The sequence below is a fragment of the Eremothecium sinecaudum genome, chromosome III, assembly GCF_001548555.1.
Source record: "Eremothecium sinecaudum strain ATCC 58844 chromosome III, complete sequence".
Taxonomy (NCBI): domain Eukaryota; kingdom Fungi; phylum Ascomycota; class Saccharomycetes; order Saccharomycetales; family Saccharomycetaceae; genus Eremothecium; species Eremothecium sinecaudum.
Genome location: NC_030894.1, coordinates 1,375,195 through 1,398,029, shown reverse-complemented (window position 1 = coordinate 1,398,029; position 22,835 = coordinate 1,375,195). Strand labels below are relative to the sequence as shown.

At 38.0% G+C, this 22,835-nt stretch overlaps 10 protein-coding genes across 10 annotated transcripts, besides 2 other annotated features; 6 read left to right on the top strand and 4 right to left on the bottom strand.

The window, feature by feature from the left end:
• Positions 1 to 339: a telomere (terminal 24 base repeat (GGTGTGGTGTATGGGTCTTTCAGC) differs from terminal repeat in Ashbya gossypii (GGTGTGGTGTATGGGTCTCTCAGC) by one base).
• A 3,198-nt stretch (positions 340 to 3,537) lies between these two features.
• PRB1 (proteinase B) lies at positions 3,538 to 5,166 on the bottom strand (the record flags this gene model as incomplete). The annotated part of the gene is made up of 1 exon (XM_018131682.1): positions 3,538 to 5,166. One exon carries the CDS (start codon positions 5,164 to 5,166, stop codon positions 3,538 to 3,540), a length of 1,629 nt encoding a protein of 542 aa, XP_017987171.1.
• A 1,000-nt stretch (positions 5,167 to 6,166) lies between these two features.
• On the bottom strand, positions 6,167 to 7,633 carry FUM1 (fumarase FUM1; the record flags this gene model as incomplete). Its single annotated transcript, XM_018131681.1, has 1 exon — positions 6,167 to 7,633. The coding sequence occupies one exon, from the start codon at positions 7,631 to 7,633 to the stop codon at positions 6,167 to 6,169; it is 1,467 nt and encodes a 488-aa protein (XP_017987170.1).
• A 292-nt stretch (positions 7,634 to 7,925) lies between these two features.
• SOM1 (Som1p) lies at positions 7,926 to 8,141 on the bottom strand (the record flags this gene model as incomplete). The annotated part of the gene is made up of 1 exon (XM_018131680.1): positions 7,926 to 8,141. One exon carries the CDS (start codon positions 8,139 to 8,141, stop codon positions 7,926 to 7,928), a length of 216 nt encoding a protein of 71 aa, XP_017987169.1.
• A 159-nt stretch (positions 8,142 to 8,300) lies between these two features.
• Positions 8,301 to 9,962, top strand: PCM1 (phosphoacetylglucosamine mutase PCM1; the record flags this gene model as incomplete). Its single annotated transcript, XM_018131679.1, has 1 exon — positions 8,301 to 9,962. The coding sequence occupies one exon, from the start codon at positions 8,301 to 8,303 to the stop codon at positions 9,960 to 9,962; it is 1,662 nt and encodes a 553-aa protein (XP_017987168.1).
• Positions 9,963 to 10,131: 169 nt separating this feature from the next.
• On the top strand, positions 10,132 to 12,075 carry KEL3 (Kel3p; the record flags this gene model as incomplete). The annotated part of the gene is made up of 1 exon (XM_018131678.1): positions 10,132 to 12,075. The coding sequence occupies one exon, from the start codon at positions 10,132 to 10,134 to the stop codon at positions 12,073 to 12,075; it is 1,944 nt and encodes a 647-aa protein (XP_017987167.1).
• A 248-nt stretch (positions 12,076 to 12,323) lies between these two features.
• On the top strand, positions 12,324 to 13,511 carry HAT2 (Hat2p; the record flags this gene model as incomplete). Its single annotated transcript, XM_018131677.1, has 1 exon — positions 12,324 to 13,511. The coding sequence occupies one exon, from the start codon at positions 12,324 to 12,326 to the stop codon at positions 13,509 to 13,511; it is 1,188 nt and encodes a 395-aa protein (XP_017987166.1).
• Positions 13,512 to 14,188: 677 nt separating this feature from the next.
• On the top strand, positions 14,189 to 15,019 carry AW171_hschr32047 (HCR019Cp; the record flags this gene model as incomplete). Its single annotated transcript, XM_018131676.1, has 1 exon — positions 14,189 to 15,019. One exon carries the CDS (start codon positions 14,189 to 14,191, stop codon positions 15,017 to 15,019), a length of 831 nt encoding a protein of 276 aa, XP_017987165.1.
• A 186-nt stretch (positions 15,020 to 15,205) lies between these two features.
• Positions 15,206 to 18,280, bottom strand: POL5 (DNA-directed DNA polymerase; the record flags this gene model as incomplete). Its single annotated transcript, XM_018131675.1, has 1 exon — positions 15,206 to 18,280. One exon carries the CDS (start codon positions 18,278 to 18,280, stop codon positions 15,206 to 15,208), a length of 3,075 nt encoding a protein of 1,024 aa, XP_017987164.1.
• Positions 18,281 to 18,585: 305 nt separating this feature from the next.
• ATP15 (F1F0 ATP synthase subunit epsilon) lies at positions 18,586 to 18,774 on the top strand (the record flags this gene model as incomplete). The annotated part of the gene is made up of 1 exon (XM_018131674.1): positions 18,586 to 18,774. One exon carries the CDS (start codon positions 18,586 to 18,588, stop codon positions 18,772 to 18,774), a length of 189 nt encoding a protein of 62 aa, XP_017987163.1.
• A 1,081-nt stretch (positions 18,775 to 19,855) lies between these two features.
• Positions 19,856 to 20,110: a sequence feature (similarity to ACR022W; no intact open reading frame).
• Positions 20,111 to 20,756: 646 nt separating this feature from the next.
• KAR9 (Kar9p) lies at positions 20,757 to 22,694 on the top strand (the record flags this gene model as incomplete). Its single annotated transcript, XM_018131673.1, has 1 exon — positions 20,757 to 22,694. The coding sequence occupies one exon, from the start codon at positions 20,757 to 20,759 to the stop codon at positions 22,692 to 22,694; it is 1,938 nt and encodes a 645-aa protein (XP_017987162.1).
• Between the last annotated feature and the right edge of the window lie 141 nt (positions 22,695 to 22,835).

Below are 22,835 nucleotides of genomic sequence, written 5' to 3'. Positions count from 1 at the left end.
CCCATACACCACACCGCTGAAAGACCCATACACCACACCGCTGAAAGACCCATACACCACACCGCTGAAAGACCCATACACCACACCGCTGAAAGACCCATACACCACACCGCTGAAAGACCCATACACCACACCGCTGAAAGACCCATACACCACACCGCTGAAAGACCCATACACCACACCGCTGAAAGACCCATACACCACACCGCTGAAAGACCCATACACCACACCGCTGAAAGACCCATACACCACACCGCTGAAAGACCCATACACCACACCGCTGAAAGACCCATACACCACACCGCTGAAAGACCCATACACCACACCGCTGAAAGACCCTCACTTGTTAAACCATTCCTCAACTAGAAGACAACAGATTTGAGAGGTCTAGATATGATGGTAGGCACCTATCAGGCACAAAACCTCATCAATATTGCCAATGTTAACCATCCTCAGCTAGAAGGAACAAATAGCGAGATCTACTGTTTAGTGTTCAGCAGCGGAGTATAATCTCTATGATGAGACGTAGATAGGTAAATGTAGCTGAGAAGTGTTGGAGAGCTGTACCTACAGATAGTGAATCAATTATTCATTATATGTACTTACGTGCAAAGCACAATTATCCTTCCTCGACAACATTACCAAGATCTAGTATTTGTGGCTGGCATCAGTCTCACTCCGTAGCTTCTTCTAAAGGTCATAAATATGTATCAAAACTAACTATTGACAACAAACTTCTAAACTATTGCTGACCAAAGCCTTCTTGTGACTCATTATATTCAAATTACCCTGGATATCAGAACATTTCACATGAAGTCTTCATGGCCAGGGCCTTCTGAGTCATCGCTGCCCTGATTAGCAGGACATGAGCCATCAAGGTCCTCTTCGCTATAACAGCCATGATTATTGTGTTCAACGGTTGGCTCAGTTGGGTGATATTCAAAATGGATATCATCAGCAAGACATGATCCATCTTCACCCTCTTGAGCAGCACATTCATCACTAGAGTAGTCATCACTAGAGTAGTCATCGCTAGAGTAGTCATAGTCTTCGTCAGTAGGATAATGGTCAAGAAAGAGATCGGGATTAGTGTCATCATCAGAAGAATCACTTGCGTCACTACTAGCATCACTATTGACATCACCAAAGTCAATGTTGGCATAATCCACATCACCATCTTGGAAATTATATAGGGTATTATCATCTGGTTTCTCATAAGCTTCCAAACAGATCCCATGGGTACTGTCTTCGTCACGTACATAGCATCTACCGCATCCATGCTGTAAACAATCAGTATGGGAAGAGCAAAAATGCATGTGACATCTGCTGGGCAATGGTTGCTCACTGCGTTGTTGCAATGACTGGATGTTTAGACCAGCGGGAAACGCGGAACTTAAAGAGAACAAGCTGGATAAAATAACGCAGTAGTTAAACAGTCTCATATTGTCAAATCTTATTATTATCTTTCTTTTAAAAAATCAGATTTAATAAAAGTTTTAAAACGTAGGCATTGAATGCCTATTTATAATGTATTACCATAACGATAAGCAATTGCAATTTCTCCAATTCAACGAATAATGAAAGATATCGATCTATTGCTACTGAGATATCTGCTTGTCATATAGCACTTTGTATCTGTACTACAATCATAGAAATGGTATTTCTATATTAAATATTGCGCTTATGTAAAAGAAGTTAAATTGCTCTCATGGTGAATAATGGTTTAACGGAATTCACTCTCAATAATTATAAAGGCAATTTTACAAGGAATTTCAGAGAAAACGCTAACTCCCTATCCTGTATAGTTGAATTAAAATAGATAATAATGAATGACATCATTTTAACCCGTTGCCAGGGATATCAAAGTATTCACTGCGTTTACTTTTTAGTATTACTTTTATATTTCAGATTTTAATTATATCTTATAGCAATGAATTTTATATTTCAGATTTTAATTACATCTTATAGCAATGAAATCTTCAGAAAAATCTCGTTGCTTACATAACACAACCTGACGCGCTTCATGTACACCACCACTCAGCGCACATAGTTTACCGAAGTACTCACTGTGGCAGTAATATACATGAAATCTTGCTCTACAAGTAGCAATATTTTGCCAATGAAATTACTTCCACAAACTGTCCTGTACCTCCATCTAGAGCCCATCTATCCTGTACAGTTATTCGAGATCTCATTAGCATTATTATCGCATTAACCTCGTGAGTAGTGCGTTAAAGGAACTTTGATAGTTAACTTCGTTTATCGGGACAGTGGAGACCCTCGGCTTCCTTATCGCACTATAAGATTCATTATAGGTAGCGCATGTGTCACATCTGTAGTTTTATAGCGAAACTTCTATAATGATCACATTGAGAGCAGGATTTATGATTTTATCAAGTTTATACTGCTTTTTGCTGTTGCATACATTTATAAAGTATAAATTTATTATTTTGAATAATATCCTATGTAGTATGATATTCTAATACTGTAAGAGCTATATGTAACTGATAAATCATGTGTAATATATTCATAGGATGTTATCTTTGAATTTGCAATACGTGCAATAAATATTTATGCATGTCGTACCTCACCCTCTTTTTCTGGAGTAGGAACTTTAGGTTATCCCAAATTTTGACCCAATTTTTTAGTGAGACATGCAGTCCGGATTCATGCCTAGAACTGAATGTAGACTTATGTAGGAAATTGACCTTCAGAAAGCCCTTTAATGCTTAAAAATAGGTGATTTTTATGCAGCTGCTCCCTTAAGGTTTATAATTTCGAGAAATCTTTTTGACAGAGTAATCTTGGAGTTAATTAGGTTTGATATTTAAGTTATAGTATGGTTGGTTATACTACTAACATATATTACTTAACACTTAGCTTCATTTGAATATTTGTTACGATAAATGATATTAATGGGCGTCGTCATAACTCCTTAAACTTACTAAGATGAACTAAGCTATTCTTATGTATGCCCTTGGTTCATTAACCATTCAACGTTTCAAATATTTTGAGATATCAATGCCAACTAACTTGCTATCTGCTTCTGGATAAGCTTTTGGACAGTCTAACATATAATGGCAACAGTCATATTCATGGTATTATAAAATTTATTTATATAGATTTCATCTGGAGTGAGAAATTAATTTTAATAGTCCCACATTCACAGATATGGGCCTAAATGACAAGACCCTTAATATTGATCGCCATAAACTAACATGGTGCAATTTCATGGTTTCGATGAAATTGAACCAGGTAGATTAATAACAAAACTACTACTAAAATAAGAGCAGGAATACTTAAGTCACTGATAATTTAAATCTTCTAAAACAAGATAAACTTCTGAATAGCCAGAATTTCATGTTAGACAACCACCCAATTATATTAACAGTTAATAGAACGATATTTTTATTGGTTCCTTTAGCTAGAGTAAGCATTCCCAGAATGCTCCCATGTAAGTGCCAGCAAGTAGGTGCCCACGTAAAAAACCTCATAAGGAACACAAAACGTTATGAGCGTTAGAAAATCAAAATATAATCAAATGATAGAGAGCTTATCCCAAAGCAGTTTAACATCACTAAACCATTTTGCAGGACTAAAATCTGGTGAGTCTTTAACCTTTTCTAGGTCAAGTGTAGGCTGGGAGGATTCTTCATTTTCGGTGCTGCTAGGACCTTTACCCCAGAATTCACTTAGGTCATCACCACCACCGTTAAAGATCAAATTGTTTGGAGTACGTGGGGGAACTTGACGGATAGCACTCTTAGTACCATAGTCAATGATCTTCTTCTTTAATACTGCAGGAGAAACTAAGACGGAACTGTGGAATTCAGAGTCGCTATCAGGTTGTAAAGACAAAGCGTAAGCCAATAAACCAGCAACATGGGGTGCCGCCATAGAAGTACCAGACATAGCAGTAACGGCAGTGTTTGAACCAATATAGGTTGACAATATATTCATACCTGGAGCAAAAATATCAACACAACTACCCCAGTTAGAGAAAGATGCTCTATCATCTGACAACGTACTAGCAGCAACTGTAATTGCCTTTTTAGAACCAGCTGGAGAGACATAACAAGCATCTTGGTTTTCGTTACCAGCAGCAACAGTAAAGTGAACGCCAGCATCAACCGCAGCGTCAATCACCATATCCATGATACGTGATCTTCCACCACCCAAGGACAAGTTAGCGACAGATCCTTTGAATCCCTTTTTGGGATTGCTTACAGCCTCTTTGTGTGCTGATACAACATATTCAACACCGCGTAAGACGTCCGACATTGAGCCGGTACCATTAGATCTTAACACTTTAACTGCTACTACCTCAGCCTTCTTTGCAATACCGTAGGTTTTAGAAACCATTGTACCGGCACAGTGTGTACCGTGCCCACTACCATCCAAATCGGCGTCATTGTATGGCATTGTTACACCCCATCTCGCTCTCTTTTCAAAATCTACATGGTCAATATTTATACCAGTATCAACCACATATGTTGTAACACCCTTACCCGCATCGTCATCATATAAGTATCGATTGAAGGTGCCCAAGTTCAGCCGTTCACGGTGAGAAACACGAGCCAATCCCCATGGAGCGCCCGACTGAGCTTTAAAGCCACTCGAATGCACAATAGAGTCCTCCTCAACAAATTCCACAGATGGATTTGAACGAATCAAATCCACCAACTCACCTGTGAAATAACCTACGTAACCCTTCAATGAGTCAGCAACAGAAAAGCTGTCCTGAATACCCCCGGTAGTATCTTTTGCGGTAATGCCAAACTCATTTGATTTTCCACCTGTTGCTGCAAAGAAAGTATGAGAAGTATCTAAACCGGAAACCAATTGTAAGTGAGCTGCCGTTATGACTTCTTTATGAAACGCAATTTCTTCTTCACTCGCCTCCTTCTTGAATACAACAATGTAACGGTGCGGAATGGCACTGGCTTCATCCTTTGTAGTGTACAATGGTGATAAATGTTCTGACTTTCCAGCTTCAACCTCGCCTTTCACGGCCTCATTATATATTAAGGAAATTATCGCTTCACTTGACTTAATGTCGTTCCCTAAACTTTGGATCAACTTTCCTGCGTCTTCAAATTCTGGAATAATCAATGCAGCTGCAAGAGTAGACAAAGCAACTGCCGGTACAACAGTTCCTACCTTCATATTTGTTATTTCTCTGAACCAAAAATCTTCAAATTATTTCGGAAATAGACCAAGTACGTTCGACAGACTAGAAAGTACTAGACCAATTTGACCTTTATTATTAAAATAGTGCAGGAAAATAAGTTAAAAGCCCTTTAAAATGGTTTGCTCTAAATGTAGAACATACGTTAAAAAGCCAGAGTATATTGGTTTTATAAGTCTTCTGGTACTTTTATTGATAAAATACTGATTACGATTGATCAAACGGGGTGGCAAAAAATCAGGGGGAATTACGACGGTGATACCTCTGTTTTACACAATACTAGACGGTAACGCAACACGAACCCCGAGGGGGCTTATCCGCGATTTCCAAGGTTTCGATTACAAGGCATGACGCCCATCGTGAAAAAGGATATGTAGGTAAGTTAAGAAACCAATAGATGAAATGTGACTAAGTTTACAGTAGAGAGTACCTGAAGCGTACAGCACTTTATCGCTACTAAAAGCGCTTGCTCTTATTAATGTCCTAATATTAATTTGGCTAGATTCATACTAATCATCTGCTGAATACATTATATAACGTGTAATGAACTCCAGTAATAGGAACGAAATAGTCAGTTCAGTAATTCCTTTGAGTAGAAGCGTTCGTAAGCTACCTAGAATTGTATACAGCAGGCACGGACAAATAAATTGCGTTGAATGAGTTCATATCAGGGGTAAACTATCGGAAGTAATAAGGCCCGATTAAGGTCTCTATGTAACCGCTTCGAAACACTCCCGGACAAAGTCTCGAGATAAGTGGAGTCGGGAGGCTTCTGAGACCAATTTATTTTCTAAGTCATATGAGACATTGATAATTACGGTAGGTCATAATACATACCGCAAGTGTACAAGTACGTAGAAGTCTTGCTTCAAAGGTTTAGTAGTAGTAATGTTACCCGACTATTCGAAAGTTACATATAATTGCATAAACTTAATTTATTAACTCATAGGGTGCATAACGGCATACCAGAAAATGAAATTATTTTGGCCCGATCATATTTTCCGGAACGACCCATTCATCAAACTCGGCCTCACTCAATACGCCCAATTCTAAAGCGGATTCTTTTAAAGTAATACCTTTTTTGTGAGCGTTCTTTGCTACCTTTGAAGCATTGTCATAACCAATTTTGGGGTTCAATGCAGTAACAAGCATCAATGACTCATGTAACAATTTGGAGATTTTGTCTTCGTTGGCCTTAATACCGTCTACACAATGAACCCTAAAAGAATAAGATGCGTCAGCTAGCAACCGAATTGAGCTTAGAAGATTACTGATCATAACAGGCTTGAAAACGTTCAATTCGAATTGACCAGATGCGCCAGCAAAAGTAATAGCAGCATTGTTACCCATTACTTGAACACATACTTGAGTCATAGCTTCGTTTTGTGTTGGGTTCACTTTTCCCGGCATAATAGACGAACCAGGTTCGTTTTCTGGTAGCGACAATTCACCGTAACCACAACGTGGACCAGAACCTAAATATCTGATATCGTTGGCGATTTTGAACAATGAACATGCAACTGTGTTCAATGCACCGGAGCATTCCACAATAGCGTCATGTGCAGCTAGAGCTTCAAACTTGTTAGGAGCAGTTTTAAAGTCTATTTTAGTTTCCTTGCTAACAACTTCTGCAATCTTTTCTGCAAAGCCAAGCTTGGTGTTCAATCCAGTACCAACAGCAGTACCACCTTGAGCCAAGAATTTTAAGCTTTCTAGTGAACGCTCAATACGTGTCAAACCGTTAGTCAATTGTTGCGTGTAACCGCTGAATTCCTGCCCCAATGTCAATGGAGTCGCATCTTGCAAATGGGTTCTGCCAATCTTCACAATGTGCTTGAATTCTTCTGATTTCTTATGAAAGGAATTTCTCAAGGCAGTTAATTCAGGTAATAATGAATTAGTGATCTCCATTACTGCAGCAATATGCATGACAGAGGGAAATGTGTCATTAGAAGATTGGGCTTGGTTACAGTGGTTGTTAGGATGGATTTGCTTAGACCCCAATTCACCACCAATTAACTCGATTGCTCTATTGGAAATAACTTCATTCGCGTTCATGTTACTTTGAGTCCCTGAACCTGTCTGAAACACCACGAGTGGGAAATGATCATCCAATTTTCCTTGGATAACCTCATCAGCAGCCTTAATAATTGGTCCTGCAATTTTGGGATCTAACGTACCCAACGATTCGTTCACAATCGCAGCCGATTTCTTCAAGATACCAAATGCATGTACAATTGGAAGCGGCATACGCTCTCTTGGTCCACCAATTTTAAAGTTTTCCAGGGAACGTTGAGTTTGAGCACCCCAATACTTATCGGAAGGGACTTTAATCTCTCCAAATGCGTCCGTTTCGATTCTATATTTTTGGGCTAAAGAACTAGTTGATGATATCATTCTGATTGTTGTATTCTTAAAAGATGCAGCTCTTGAGACTAATACCATAATTTACATACACTAAGGCCTCTGGATCCAATGCCTAGATAATGCGATTATTGCCGTAGGTGCACGAAATCCGAAATATCTTAGGGTTCACGCTTATATATATCCACCTGTTACTATATAATACCGGTTTCACAGCAGGTACTGGTCGTGTTCCGAGTCGGACACCTGATAAATGACAAGGTAGGGTAATTATTACATTGTTGCTACAATATTTTTATATAATTAAATAATTGGGTATTCATTTGGGAGGCGTTAACGTTAGGCGCATTGCATAGAAATCAAAAGTATTTATCTAATGCATGTTAGTATCCGAAGTGGTCACTTCTATACGTACCTTTTTTTTATGCACAATGCACTCTTGAAATAATCGTTTGAAGGGTACACAAGTGTAATCGTAGCCGTTAAAATAGCATTCATTCTGTACAAGGGAGGACAAATAACAGTTCCTAGCAATAGAAAGCAGAGGCTCTACCTCAGTTGCGTTCATGATGGGAGTAGGAGGAGCCATAGTGGCATTTAGTTAATGTTTGCTATTTTTATGCTGCGGCTCTGAAATTGTGGTTATTTGTATTATATATAGTCGAAGTTACGAAACCTTGAAAATAAGTATCGCTGAAAACCGCCGATAAGCCAAACATACGGTGAAAGCATTATAACTATAATTAGGATGACGAGAGACGTCGAGTTTGGTAAGCTGTATGATAAACACTGTATTACTGGAATTAGGTACAATTATGGTACTGCTGGTTTCAGGTACAAGGCAGATCTGTTGGGCACGGTTCTATTTACCACAGGTCTGTTGGCCCCTTTAAGATCGATGTATTTGAAAGGTCAGTATATTGGTGTTATGATTACCGCATCGCATAATCCTCCGGAGGACAATGGAGTAAAGCTTGTTGACCCTAAGGGTGAGATGTTGAATCAGGACTGGGAGGTATATGCTACTACATTGGCTAATGCCGCTTCCGAGGGAAAGGAGCAGCTTAGCTATGCATTAGAAGAGTTGGTGAAGGAACTTGGTATCAATAGAGACATTAAAGCAAACATCATTGTTGCAAGAGATTCCAGAGAGTCTGGTCCTCGTTTATACGAAGCATTCATCGATGGTACGCGTGTTTTCGAAAATGTTAAAATACTCAATTTCAATATGCTTACCACTCCTCAGCTACACTTTTTGACACTCCAATGCAATATTTACGATGATGTATCTAAAGTCAATGAGGAGTTGTACTATTCATACCTTCTGTCGGCATGGGCAAGCCTCGCTGACCTATACAAAATAGAGTCGTCCCCATTTCCCTTGGTAATCGACACTGCCAATGGTGTTGGCGGTGCTAAGGCTAGAGAGCTTTTCATGAGGAACAAATTTTTTAAAGATTCATTGACAATTATCAATGATGAATGGTCAAAACATGATCTATTAAACAGTCATTGTGGAGCTGATTATGTTAAGACTAATCAGTGCCTCCCAACAGGTATTCCAATTTCAACTCCTCTAAATAGTATACATTGCTCGTATGATGGTGATGCAGATAGAGTGATCTTTTACTATAAAGATGCTCAGAAGAACTTTCATTTATTGGATGGTGACAAAATATCCACCCTATTTGCAAAGTTCTTCCAACATATACTCCCGATTGCGGGAATTGAAGAAAGTGTGAGATTAGGGGTCGTTCAAACTGCTTATGCTAATGGTTCTTCGACTAGGTATTTATCAGAAGTGTTAAAGGTCCCGGTGTCTTGTACCCCTACAGGAGTCAAACATTTGCATCGCGAAGCGGTATTAAAGTACGATATTGGAATCTATTTCGAAGCAAATGGGCATGGTACCGTTATATTTTCTAACAAACTTAATGAAACCGTGAAAGAAAAGCTGGCCGACAAGACATTGTCGAAGGATACTACCCTAGCATTGAAGACGATTAAATTGTTTTCCAAACTAATAAATCAAACCGTAGGTGACGCCATGTCGGATATGCTGGCTGCTCTGGCTGTCTTGTGTATCTTAAATTGGACTCCAGAACAATGGGATCAAGAATACAGTGATTTACCAAATACCTTAAAAAAAGCCATTGTCCCAGATCGGTCAGTTTTCAAGACTACAAACGCGGAGAGACAATTGGTATCTCCTGCTGGTCTACAGGATCAAATTGATAACATTGTAAAAACTTATGATGGTGCAAGACTCTTTGTTAGAGCTAGCGGGACTGAAGATGCCGTAAGGATTTATGCAGAAGCTAGTACGAAAGAACAGGCCGATGAGTTATGTAATAAAGTGAGCGAACTGGTCATAGAGAGTACTTCCGCTTCATCGCAAATACCCACCTAATATTTTTCAGCGGCATCGTAACTCAAAAAGAAAAAATCATCAGGCAGTTTATATTCAAAAGATACAACTATAATACCTTATCTAGTTGATATAAAGCTGGTATAAGTAATATAATTGGCCCCGAAATAGTATTGTAATTTTAATAGCTGCCTGTTATTAAATTTTAGAAATGGTAAAAAAGGCTAGTAAGAATAAAGAAGCAAAGAAGGCTCGTGCTGAAGCTAAGAATAAAAAGTCACAGCTCAAAGCTGAACAGAAGGATAAAAAAAGAGCTAAGAAACTAGATACAGAAGATGATGATGATATGGATATTGAAGAGGTTTTGGAAAACTTTAAGAAACAACAAGACGCTTTTCAAGCGGTTAGTATTGAGGTTATTGAAAGACCAACAAAGAGGAGTAATGCGTCTATAATCGCTAACCCCTTACATGGATCAAAGGAGTTGCTGGTTTTCTTTGGTGAATATACTAGTGAAACTGGAGTTGCAAGTTTCTTTAACGATTTAAACGTCTATTCTATAGATTCCAATCAATGGAAAAGGATTACTTCACAGAACTCACCTATGCCACGGTCATCTGCAGCAATTGCTGCTCATCCAAGTGGCGTTATTTTAATACACGGAGGTGAATTTTCCTCCCCTAAGCAAAACACTTTTTATCATTATTCGGATTCGTGGTTGTTTGACTGCGCTACAAATGAGTGGACTAAAGTGGAACAGAAAAATGGCCCAAGTGCTCGATCTGGGCATAGAATAGCTGTGTGGAAAAACTATTTTATTTTGCATGGTGGGTTTAGAGATTTAGGAACCTCAACAACCTATCTCAACGATTGTTGGCTATTTGATATCACAACATACAAGTGGAAACAACTTGAATTCCCTCCTAACCACCCTATTCCAGACGCTCGCTCCGGTCATTCTTTGATTCCAGCACCAGATGGCGTTATTTTATGGGGTGGTTACTGCAAGGTTAAAGCGGGAAAAGGGCTTCAAAAAGGCAAGGTTCTATCAGACTGTTGGTACCTTAAGATGAAGACCGACTTAAGCGCTGTGAGATGGGAAAGACGTAAAAAACAGGGATTTCAGCCATCACCTCGTGTAGGATGTTCCATGGTCTACCATAAGGGTAGAGGTTTGCTTTTTGGGGGTGTTTATGATTTCGAAGAAACCGAGGAGAGTTTAGAGTCTATATTTTACAATGATTTATTCACTTACCAAATTGAAACGAACAGATGGTACTCGATGAGTTTAAGACCACAACGTCAATCTAGGACCAAACCTATTTCGAAGAGTAGTCAGGATAAGGATAAGGAATTAGAAGAGATGCTAAACGCAATACTAAAAAAAGCAAATCTTGCAGATGAAGATGATGAGGATTCAGAACAAATTGAAAACGAACTAAAAACGGTTGATGTTAATGAACAAAACCATATTGGCGAAGTAGATCATCTAGTTAACAATTTCTCATTTTCAACTAACTTACCACATCCAAGATTCAATGCATCTACTGCGGTTGTAGGCGATATCCTCTTTATTCTCGGTGGTATATGGGAACAAGGTGAAAAAGATTATCTAATTGACTCATTTTATAGCATTGACATGAATAGGGTAGATGGCGTTCAAGTTTATTGGGAGGATTTAGCTGCTGTTAATAGAGCTAAAGAACTAGGTGAACTAGATGACGAAAAAGATGACGAAGATGAGTATGATGATGGTGACGAAGATGAAGACGATGAAGAGCTTATAGACGATCAGAAACTTGTCGCTGAGAAAGACGAGGAGGAAGAAGAAGAAGAAGAAGATAATCTATCTTTGACTGAGGGAGAGATACTTGATCCACGGCCATGGTTGCCTCATCCTAAGGCATTTGAAACATTGCGCGCCTTTTATGTCCGTACCGGTCCTAAATTCCTAGAATGGGCAATCACTAATAACCATAACGTAAGAGGCGATGCTAAAGGAAAACATCTCAAGAAGCATTCCTTTGATTTATGTCAAGAACGGTGGTGGGAAAGACGAGAACAGATACGTTTTGAAGAAGATCAATTGGAAGAACTTGGTGGTATCGATGAGATCATAGAAAAAGATTCTTCTAAGGTAACTAAAAGAAGGTGAAATGTTATTATAGACTTTAAAAGATAGATTAAATTCATGTAATTACTCATAAATCATATTAAAAGTAAGTATTATTTTATGTGGTTTTACTTTAATATTATTGTAGCTGTCATAATTATTTTAAATGCATTACATTTTAGCGGAGGGTTTATGTTTGGGTGTTAACCTTGTAAAATGTAAAAAGATTAATGATATAGATGATATAACTCTACTTGGAACACTTTTAGTCAACAGGTCTTTGTTATAGTATGAGTGAAAATAACGCAAATGAGGCTCAATCTTTGTCAATTGAGGAGGAGTATGAACTTTGGAAATCCAACGTACCGCTGTTGTACGACTTTGTAAGTGAAACTAGTCTGACATGGCCTTCGTTAACAATACAATGGCTTCCTTCAAATGAACCTGTGGATAGCTGTAGACAGGAATTGCTGCTTGGAACCCATACAACTGACTATGAAGAAAACTATCTAAAAATTGCTGCAGTGGATTTACCCAAGGAATTACTTGCATCTACTGTGGGGCACGATGAATTATCAAACGACAATAAGTCTAAAATCTCAATTATAAGAAAATATAAGCATGATGGAGAAGTCATCAGAGCTAGATATATGCCATCAGACAGTAACATCATTGCTACAATTAATGGTAGTGGGGAGGTGTTTATATACGATAGATCAAAACCAAAAGCGGAGGGTTTAATTAAAAGGTTGTCGCATCACAAGGAAAACGGATATGGTTTGGCATTCAATCCCATAGTACCAGGGATATTAGTCTCAGCCTCCGATGACTCAACTGTCGCTATTTGGGATATCAGTTCAAGTGTTAAGCCAAAAAATGTTATAACTGCACATAATTACGTTGTGAATGACGCGAAGTGGCATGAACTCGATGGGAATATACTTGGGACAGTTTCGGAAGATAACCGTTTATTACTACATGACGAAAGATCGCTATCAAAGCCTATTAGAACCCTAGAAACGGCTTCCCCTTTCAATACATTGGCTTTTAGCAAGCATAACACAAATCTATTTGCTGCTGCCGGAACAGATTCTCAAGTATACCTATATGATATGAGGAATACTTCAATTCAATTGCATAGCATGGTCGGTCACCAAGCTTCTGTAACGAGTCTAGAATTTTCACCGCATATCGATGGTATACTTTGTAGCAGTGGTAATGATAGACGTGTAGTAATTTGGGACTTGACCCAAATAGGAGCCGAACAAGCACCCGATGATGCAGATGATGGGGTTCCAGAATTGATGATGATGCACGCAGGTCATAAAAGTGGTGTAAATGAGTTTTCTTTCAATCGTCAAATCCCGTGGCTTATGGGCAGTGTCGAAGAGGATAATATTGTTCATGTTTGGAAATTGTCCAAAAAATTGACCTCATCTGATATTCCTGCTGTTAAAGACATTCATTCGTTGGAATAAAGTCGCTATTCCATAATAAGCTATTTAGAAGCAATTTCTGATAGGTCTGCTTTCGTGTAACAGTAAAAATGTTACACATTGAAGGAAACACAGTGAAATTTTACCTCCATAAATTGTACGCTCACTGGCACACTTCAGCCCGGTGTGGCCATTCCTGCGTTAGTTATAGTTAATAGGTTAACCTAAAGCCAGATTTAGGTGTATTTGGAAGTGCGTATTGAGTCTCACTGTCTTAATATGTAGCTTTCCGGACATACAGTTGCATTCTACTAACATTCCATCCTATGTTGAGTCCCCAGCGTTTAAACTGGCTGGGCATCATTCGCAAGTGACGTAACTAGTAGTGATAGCAGTCCATTTCTGATAACACTGAATAAAATATGCAAACCCACCTAACTTTCAGTCTACTCGACCATGTGAGATGCCTAGCATCATATGCACAATTAAAAATCTTAATTGAACCAATAAACATATGAGTTTATAGTGGCCCAACAAAGGATATATTCGTGAGCACACATTAAACATGCCTTGGTATTGCGTGAAAAGTGATAAATATACATCATTCATATATTGCGAATTAAGTCATTATAATCACCAATCTCTCAAACATAAAGGAAAGAAGAACATCCCTTAGGCCCATATAAAGCTTTGTAGTGGGACATCAAATTCAGTTCTTTATGGAGGCTAAGTACTCAAAGGGCGTACACCATATTGAAATGGTTCATACTTCGGCCTCGGACAACATTTTATCCTTAAAAAGTCATACAGATGGAACTCAAGGTGAGAACAGTATTGATAATGAATCCTTAATGAATAATACAGTGGGAATGACGGAAGGCAATGCATATAGTATAGACAACGATAGTTCAGTTTTGGTTTCTGGATCCAAAGATCTAAGAAATGATATTTTGTCTTTAGATAAACGCGAAACAATAACGAAAGGAGAAATACAGTCCATATCCCCTCAAGAAAAGTTAGAACGCCAACGAGCAATGCGTAGGAAACGTGATAATGCATATAGAGCTAGGAAAAGGGCGGCAGAACTTACTATTGATCCTGATATGGAACAATTCTTTGCTATTCTAAACACTGTTAAGGAATCGCAGATCATTTCTGTTAAATATGATGCTGCTTCGCTATCAATGTCATTATTTCCTAGAGTTTTACTAAACAAGTCAGATAGCGATGAAGCTGCTCTATACAAATCAGCATTTGACAATTTTATAGAGATTATGCGTACGAAAATCAGGAGCATAAGCGGCATTAAGTTAAGCAAAGAGAGGACTTCCGTCCACGTTACATCAATATCATGTGTATTATATTGTTCTCAAGATAAGAGTCATCAGCGGTTAGTTCAATCAAAGGACGTGAAGAAGACGCACAGTATAGGTAATTTTAAGCAATACCATTGCCAGTCATATATGAGAGTCAATTATTCATTTAAAACGCACATATTGTCAATAAAGTTTAGACATATAAAACATCAGAATCAGCAAAAGCCAGCCTAAGAACGGATGCATAATAAATTCAGGGTATAATATTACAGTACAACTAGAGATCTAGTATGCATTGGGGAAGTATTTGGGTAATTAAAGACCGAAAATGCTGGATAACGTCAAATATAAGTTATATACGGTAATCATGAGTAATATACTATATTGTGTGAGATAAAGTGAAAAGTGGTTCTCCAAATACTAGTTTTTTGATTTCTTAGATTCCAACCAATTGACGAAATCAATGAAGAATGAACGCCCAAATTTACCGTTGCTAACCCAATTCTTCATACTTTCTGCGTAGATATCGATTAATGAGGCATAAGATGATTCATTATTAGAGACCGCATTGAGAACTTTTGCCAAGAAAAGTGACGTAGTGGAGCAGGTGGAGTAATACAAATTAGGGAATTGCCCTGGTTTTGAAGCAATTGCAGAAGAATGTAGGTCTTTTAAGTAACTTATGATGTGTTCTCCATCTACATCTTTAGAAATATAACTTACCTTTAGTTTGCAAACATTAGCCTTTAATAACCTTGCAGACTTATCGGCGAGCGCTTTATCCGTAGTCTGCTGCATACATTTAATGAGAGGCTTTATTGTTGATAGTAAATCGTAACACATTCGAGACGTACACTTTTCACTGCAATTTATGGTACGATCGATGTGTTTATAATATATCTCCAGCATGTCCAAAATTCTATGCTTAAATGAAATAACAGATTCCCGTAATTCTTTCACTTCAAGCTTTCTTTGATTACCAGTTTGTACTTTATGAAGAGCCTCATTGCGGCGTTTAAATATCGCGGACAGTTGATCATCCAATTCCAACATGGCCTCGTCATCCATAGACTCTTCTTCACTTTCTTCGCCATCATCTTCTATATTGTAACCGATATCTCCATTATCCTTTAAAATGTTGTCTGGAAGTTTCAACGCAGTGGCAAGTGCGCTTGTAGTTTCCTTGTCTATTCTCGCGACATCATCACCTTGTTCGGCATCACTAGTACTTTCATCATCTTCTTCGCTGTTACTTTCACTGCCACTGTCACTGCCACTGCCACTATCTTCGTAATCTTCCGTTTCTTTACGTTCGTTTTCTCCTTCTGAGCCATGAACATGAACATGATGGCTATCGCATTCACTGTTGCTGTCCTCATCTTCTGAAATGTCTACATATTCATCAGCGGCCTCGAATAAAGAAGCAAATCCTTCCTTATTTTCCCTTGCAGATAAAACTTCCACTAAAATTTCTAGCTGTTCCTTACCGACATCTACAACTAATGATTCCCACACAAGCATTGACAGTTTTCTTAACATTGCTTTCTTTTGCGCGAGCATAGAAAGTAACAATTCTGTGAGTCCTACTAAAGTGTTAACTTCGTTACCAGATTTCGAATAAAAGCTAATCAATTCTTCTAATACCGACACAGCATCAGTATCTCCTGCATAAAGTTGTAGAAGACACACTGATAAAAGCTGTTCCAAGGACTTCAACTTTAAATCTGCTTCTGGGTTATTATAATCAGCTCTAATGTTTACCAAGGTTTCTAGAGCCTTCTTTGCAACTTCTTCAAGCTCTTTGTCGAGCTTCAATGATAGTGTGGCTGTCTTCGCATTGGTTAGTAATATCTGCAAGGTAACATATGACCACGTGGTGCTATTAGTACTCTTAGAAAGTGGAATCAATTCACCAAGAATTGAAAATAGCCTTTCCTTTGCCAAACTCTGAAGTTCTTCATTATTCGTTTGGGAATGTGGACCAATCTTGTCATTCAAGTCGAAGAAAGCTAATTTTACAATATATTGTAACAGTTGCTCCAGCCATACAAAACTTGCCTTCGATCTATGGCCCTTTACAATATGCAATAGGGTATCTAAACCGAATGTGGTAATCTGAAAATTATCGTGTTCCTTTTGGATGTTCTTTAAGATACAGGCCACCAATGTAGCTAAAATTCCATCATCTATTGACCTCGATATTAAAATTCCATGAACTGTCTTCGATTTTGTAAGCCTATCAAAATTGATCGTACCATTGGGACCAAACCATAGGGATTCTATGATATTTACGGTTTTATTTGGCTGCTTCTCACAGACAATTCCAATTTGGTTCAATAAATTACTTGTTATCTTGTGCAGATTTCTCTTAGAATCAACTGACTGATTTATTAATGTTCTCATAACATTTTTTGAAAATACTTGTTGAACTAACTCTTGAGGAATAATTTGTATAGTTTTCTCCAGAATTAGTATACCTAGATACTTCCTCTCACTTGAAGCCTTTTCACTAAAAAATACTTCTTCCACAACAGTTTGCCAGAACTCTGGGAACTGTATTTCGGTCAACTTTTGCCTCTTCTTTCTCTTCTTCGATACATGAGCATCATTTTCACGAGTCTCCCTAACACGACATATTAATGGTAATATAATATCCCAAACAAAATGCAACCTTGGTGCCCAAGAACCTTTTTGTTTAAGCCCATCAGATTCAGCCGGAACAACATCTTTTAAAACTGAAACCAATAACTTTGCGTTGCCACTCGCTAGAGGGTTATTGTTCTTCCAATTGGTACGCAAATCTAAGTTAGATAATAAATCGGTATTTTCAGTAATTTTCCGGGTTTCTTCACATTTATAGAGTAGATGCAAGTATATTGTAAGCCCTTCGTTCGTAAGCGTAAACTGGTACTCATCTAGAATATTAAACATTGAGCGCAGCATAGATTCATCAAAAAAGCCCGCCAATTTTTCAACAGTTTGATAAAGCGTAAATAAGCAAGGTTCTCTCAGCCATGGCTTGCTATGGGCAAGTTCAGACAAATGACGTGTAAAGGACACAACAAACTCATTCGAGATAGAACCTTTCTCGACTTTAAATGCTATGGAGAACAAAGGTTCGTTTAACAAGGTTTGAAGTCCAAAAAGCCTCCCAAAGAGTTTACCGCGCTCTTCGTTACCGTTCTTCACTTTCTCCTTTGATAGTAGTTTCAACATCAAGGCAATATACTCGTCAATGCTTTTGAGATGGCCTTTTTTTATAGACAGCGCCACAACTTCAGCTAAACATGTAGAAAAACCTAAGCGTGCACTTTGGTTACTAGAAGCCAAACCTTTAATCAGTCTGTGCAAAACATAGTCCCATTCACTTGCATCTTCATCGTTAACAGCTCTTTCAGAGAGATCATTAACTAAAGTTACAGCTCCTTTCACGCGTTCAGATTCTAAGTCTGAAGCTAGCCTGTAAAAAGAGTCTCTATTGACTTGCTTTGTCATTGGTATTTTAATAGCCCTTTCCTCTATCACGTCGATCATAGGTATTGCCTTCACCTTAATGCTCGATGAGCTTAATCTGTTTCCCGACGCTAAAACTCATCGCTACCCAAAGCATTTTTTTCGGTCTTACCGGGTAAATACTACTGTTACCCGGACTTTATGATATCTCTACTGACGAACCAATTAAAATTGATGGCTTAAACACTTCCGGTCAGTGGAAGAAAGGTATTCCTGGTAGATCAGGAAGACCATTCTGTACAACAGCGTTTAAGAATATATCGTTGTGTAAACGTTAATTGAGCAAGATGTCTGTTTGGAGAAAGGCTGGTTTAACTTACAACTCTTACTTGGCGGTAGCTGCTAAGACCATTCGCTCAGCTTTGAAGACTGAATTACAATCTGCCGCTATTTTAGGTAGATCCGTCACTGAAGCTAAGATTATTGAATATAAAACACCTGGCGCAGCCTCTGAACCTGTTCCATTAAAGAATTAGACGAAGTTTATGACTTAACAACTTTCACCAGCTCTTATAGGATATTATGGAAGGCGAAATAATGAGAAAGAAAAGTCAGCATAATGTAATACATATGCAGTGTCAATAGCATAATTATACTCTACTATTCCTTAGTGTTCAAGAAATTGTTATGTATGAACCATTTATATAGACTGGAAATGGACTAATTGACCGTTAATTATAATCCCCTAGTAGATGTCACTGTATATAACTGTTTTATAATCTTATGCACATCTTTTATGAACCAGCATTTTCTCAGCAGTAACTATAATTTTTAAAATTCCAAACAATGAAGTAAATATAGTTGCTTTCAAACGCCCCCGCCATTAAGAGATATTGAGCTGGCAGATATTCTTCTCTGTGTCGTTAAATTTTGCCTTCTTGTGATCATATAGATTCGACAATGAACTATCGCCATTATTACTATATTTTAGGACTGAACCGGTTTTAATTTTGAATTTCGAAACATGCTGATCCAACATTCCGCAATTCTGACTGGAAAAGAATATTAGTTAGAATTCCGACGAATGAGAATGAAAAGGAGCTTAAGAATTACCAAAGCGTAATAAATTAGCAAGAATGATTATTTACGTCGCAATCAGTAATCAATATAAACTTCCTCAAAAAATATGATGGAAATAAGTTCGGCGGCTCTTAATATTGTCAAAGCGTTCTATTAATTCTTAAGATCGACAATCAGCTATCTAAACCGTTGTTCAAGGCGTCAGTCCTAAAGTTTTTGGTGTAGTAATCGGTGCCCTGTAACTAAAATGGCACTATTACGTCTATAAGTGACAAGAAGTCGTATTCTAGCTAACTTATGGAGCTCACTTATTAATAGTAATACTTATATACAATTAATTAATTAACCAATTGAGTTAATTATTTTACGGGATATCTAAATATCATTTGAGTTACTATGAAGCTGGCAGTTTAAAATTCTTTGCACATTTCGGAGTTTTAAAATCCATCCCTACAATCTACCGGTAGGCTCCGTTCTAAACAAGGAAGGTTTAAGTTCAGGGTAGAGTTGATGTAACTGCATTCACACTCTCAATAATATAATTACTGGCCAAGAAATTTAGACGGTTTGTCTAACATTTTACTACCCTATTTCGGAGTTTTCAAGCAAGAGCGAGCTTTATTGTCTAGAACAATTAGGGATGATATAATGTTTAGTGAATTGAGCTTATCAGTGGATAAAAACCGGGCTGTGGGAAAAATTCTAGCAAAGATATCCAAACTAGAAATGGCTATCATACAATTTAGTAGCAGCAGGAGAGCCTTGTTAACTGGAGTTCAAGCGCGAATACTTTAAGTTCTTTACGAAAATCTGTTATTTATTCTGTTCTAGATGAAGCTCTCGGAATTGTTGTGAAATTCCATTGTTCAGTCATTGGTACGTTTACTGGATTCATACAAGGCAAATTGGTTTTTATCGGTATAATCCATTATTTAGGTGTGATAAGGACGCCATCGTATTTGGTTGGAACACTTAGAGCAATAATTGAAGCAGCTGGCTTCAATGCTTGTCGTCGTGAAACTTGAAGTGAATTGATCAATTCACTTAATGAACACGGAAGCAGAAACTGGTAGGGTAGATGCGAATATAAGAACATAGGAAAAAGAATAATCTGGGTAATAAGGATATTATCTCAGAGGTCTTCGTGGTTAAGAAATAAGTGTTAAACCGCTTGTTTTAGGATAGAAGTTATGAGAAACCAACGCCTGCGGGGTTAGCTGCTGTATATGGATAAACTTCCTATATACTAGGTTTAGTTTCGGCATATTGACTAATCCCTAAACTGTATCATTCTCGTAATCAAATCTGTATAGTAGGATCTGATAAAAGTTATACCTGTTGACGATGACTTAATAAAAAAAGTGAATCTATACAGATGGGGACATCCACGTTACCCAAGAAGTTGTGCACTGGATTTTGGTAAAGCTTTTGCATACATATGAAATGCAGACGAATGGAAATGACTACGGCTTATGAGGCACCAGCAGTAAATACAATATTAGCTCCTGGAGCTGATTCTTTAAAAAATATTTTGTTAAAGCTGGAAAATAATGATATATCAATAGAGGGATTAAGGTGCATTTTACCTAGCCTCAAGAATGTACTTCAAGATGTGGGAGCATCATTGGATGCATTTCAGAATGATGTACCTGTTTCCCTAATGCTACAGTATTTTGATTGGATAGATGAAGGCAAATCACAATTCTATCCATTATACAGAAGTATACGCGATGTGGAACCCACGATAGAGAAAGTATTGGATTTCTTAGAATCAGTAGGTCTCGAACGGATGTCATCAGAAGATTTGCCGTTAATTTTTAATACTGTGGAAGAGATAGCGGATATTCTGAGCAGACAGGTGCCAATGTTCAAATCCATCAAAATGCTATTTGATACCGCATTAGAATTTAATGAAATCTTTAAAGACAACATGAATTCCCTAATTCAAGAGATTACCACTAAACTAGTTTGCTGTCGGTCCCTTCGAGAAAGGTGCTCATCACTAAAATTAAGTGATCTCCCAAATCTAGATCGATTACTACTTATTATTGTGAACTCTTTTGAGGAACATCAGATTCGAATGCCAACTTTTTCTGATTATGAAAAAGATATCTACCAAGAGTTTTGTGCTCTGGAGGAATCTATTACACCGACTGAAACATCTTTGAAGGATGTGCTAGCGGCTCGGATAAAAGCCTTCAAGGACAGGGCTGTAGTGAATAATGAGTACTTGATATCACTGTTGAACAGCAAGTACGAAGACATTTTAAAAAAACATGACAATTTAGTTTCTGAAATATCAGATCTTAAAAGGAATATAGTTGATAAGCGCTGGGAAATCATATTTACAAACTTGAATATGGAGCTGAATACTGTAATTTCAAGCGTTGAGAAAAACCTTTCGAAAATTGAAAACCCGAGTATCTCTGCCGATACGAAAGAACATTTTAAACTTCAGGTATGTCAGAAGGGGGAAATTATATCTAAAACATTCGATATTATTTACAAGGTTCTTGATGCTTCTATTTTGTTTGATCCAGGAATCTCCGAAGTAACAAATAAACTCGCTGATAGGTGGCTGCAGTTAAAAGATAGTGTAGATCCAATTTTCAGCGAGGAAAAGGATACTGTTGTTGAATCCATTGCAAAGGACCTGCATAACGTGATCATCAGCGAAACTTCTCCCACCCTAAAGCCGCTGGATAGGCCTAAAAGACAAAGTGTAGGAGCATTTTTGCTCAAGCGTATGAACATTAAACCGGTAATAACTACAGGAAATACTGAAGAGACTCTTAATGTGTTTGCTAGTGTAAACAATAGGCGATCTTACGTTCAAGATATGAAAGCGGAATGTACTGAGTTGCAAAATACAGCGCAGCTAAATTCTCAGACAATGGGATACGTAAATAACAGCAATAATAAAGACGTTGAACAAGCGATAGAATATTGGGACTATGTGGGAATCAGGAGTAAATCTGGTCCCTCTGAGTTATGTGAGATACGGGGAGCTGATTACGGCCTTTTATCAAATGAAAGTTTGCCTGAATTTGATCATTCAGCTGAGCAGTTAACGAGAACTGCCGATACCGATCTTTCCATAGACAGTGATAGTTTAACTGGGACTACAGTCGCTTTGAAGAATGTCATGACCGCCGAAAGGGATATCACTCTAGCGGAATTAGAAAAAATCAACTTCTATTCAAGTTTAGATTCAAAAATCCCCATCATTCACTATGATGGGGATTGCAAAACAGTTAAGGGGTCGATAAGAGATCTAAATTTATCCTACGATCGTGCTTCAACTTCTATGCATACTGGACCACCATCGAAACTAAAATTGCCGACTCCTATCAAAGATTTGCTGAACGTCAGGTAATGGGTCGTGTATGACGACAATATATTTGCTATAAAACGGTGTAAATTTTTGTATAATGGCCAGCCGCTGGTGAGTACGAATTCATGTTATTTGAGAACGGAACCATATTTCTACAAAACTTAAGCAGTCTTTAGACCGACC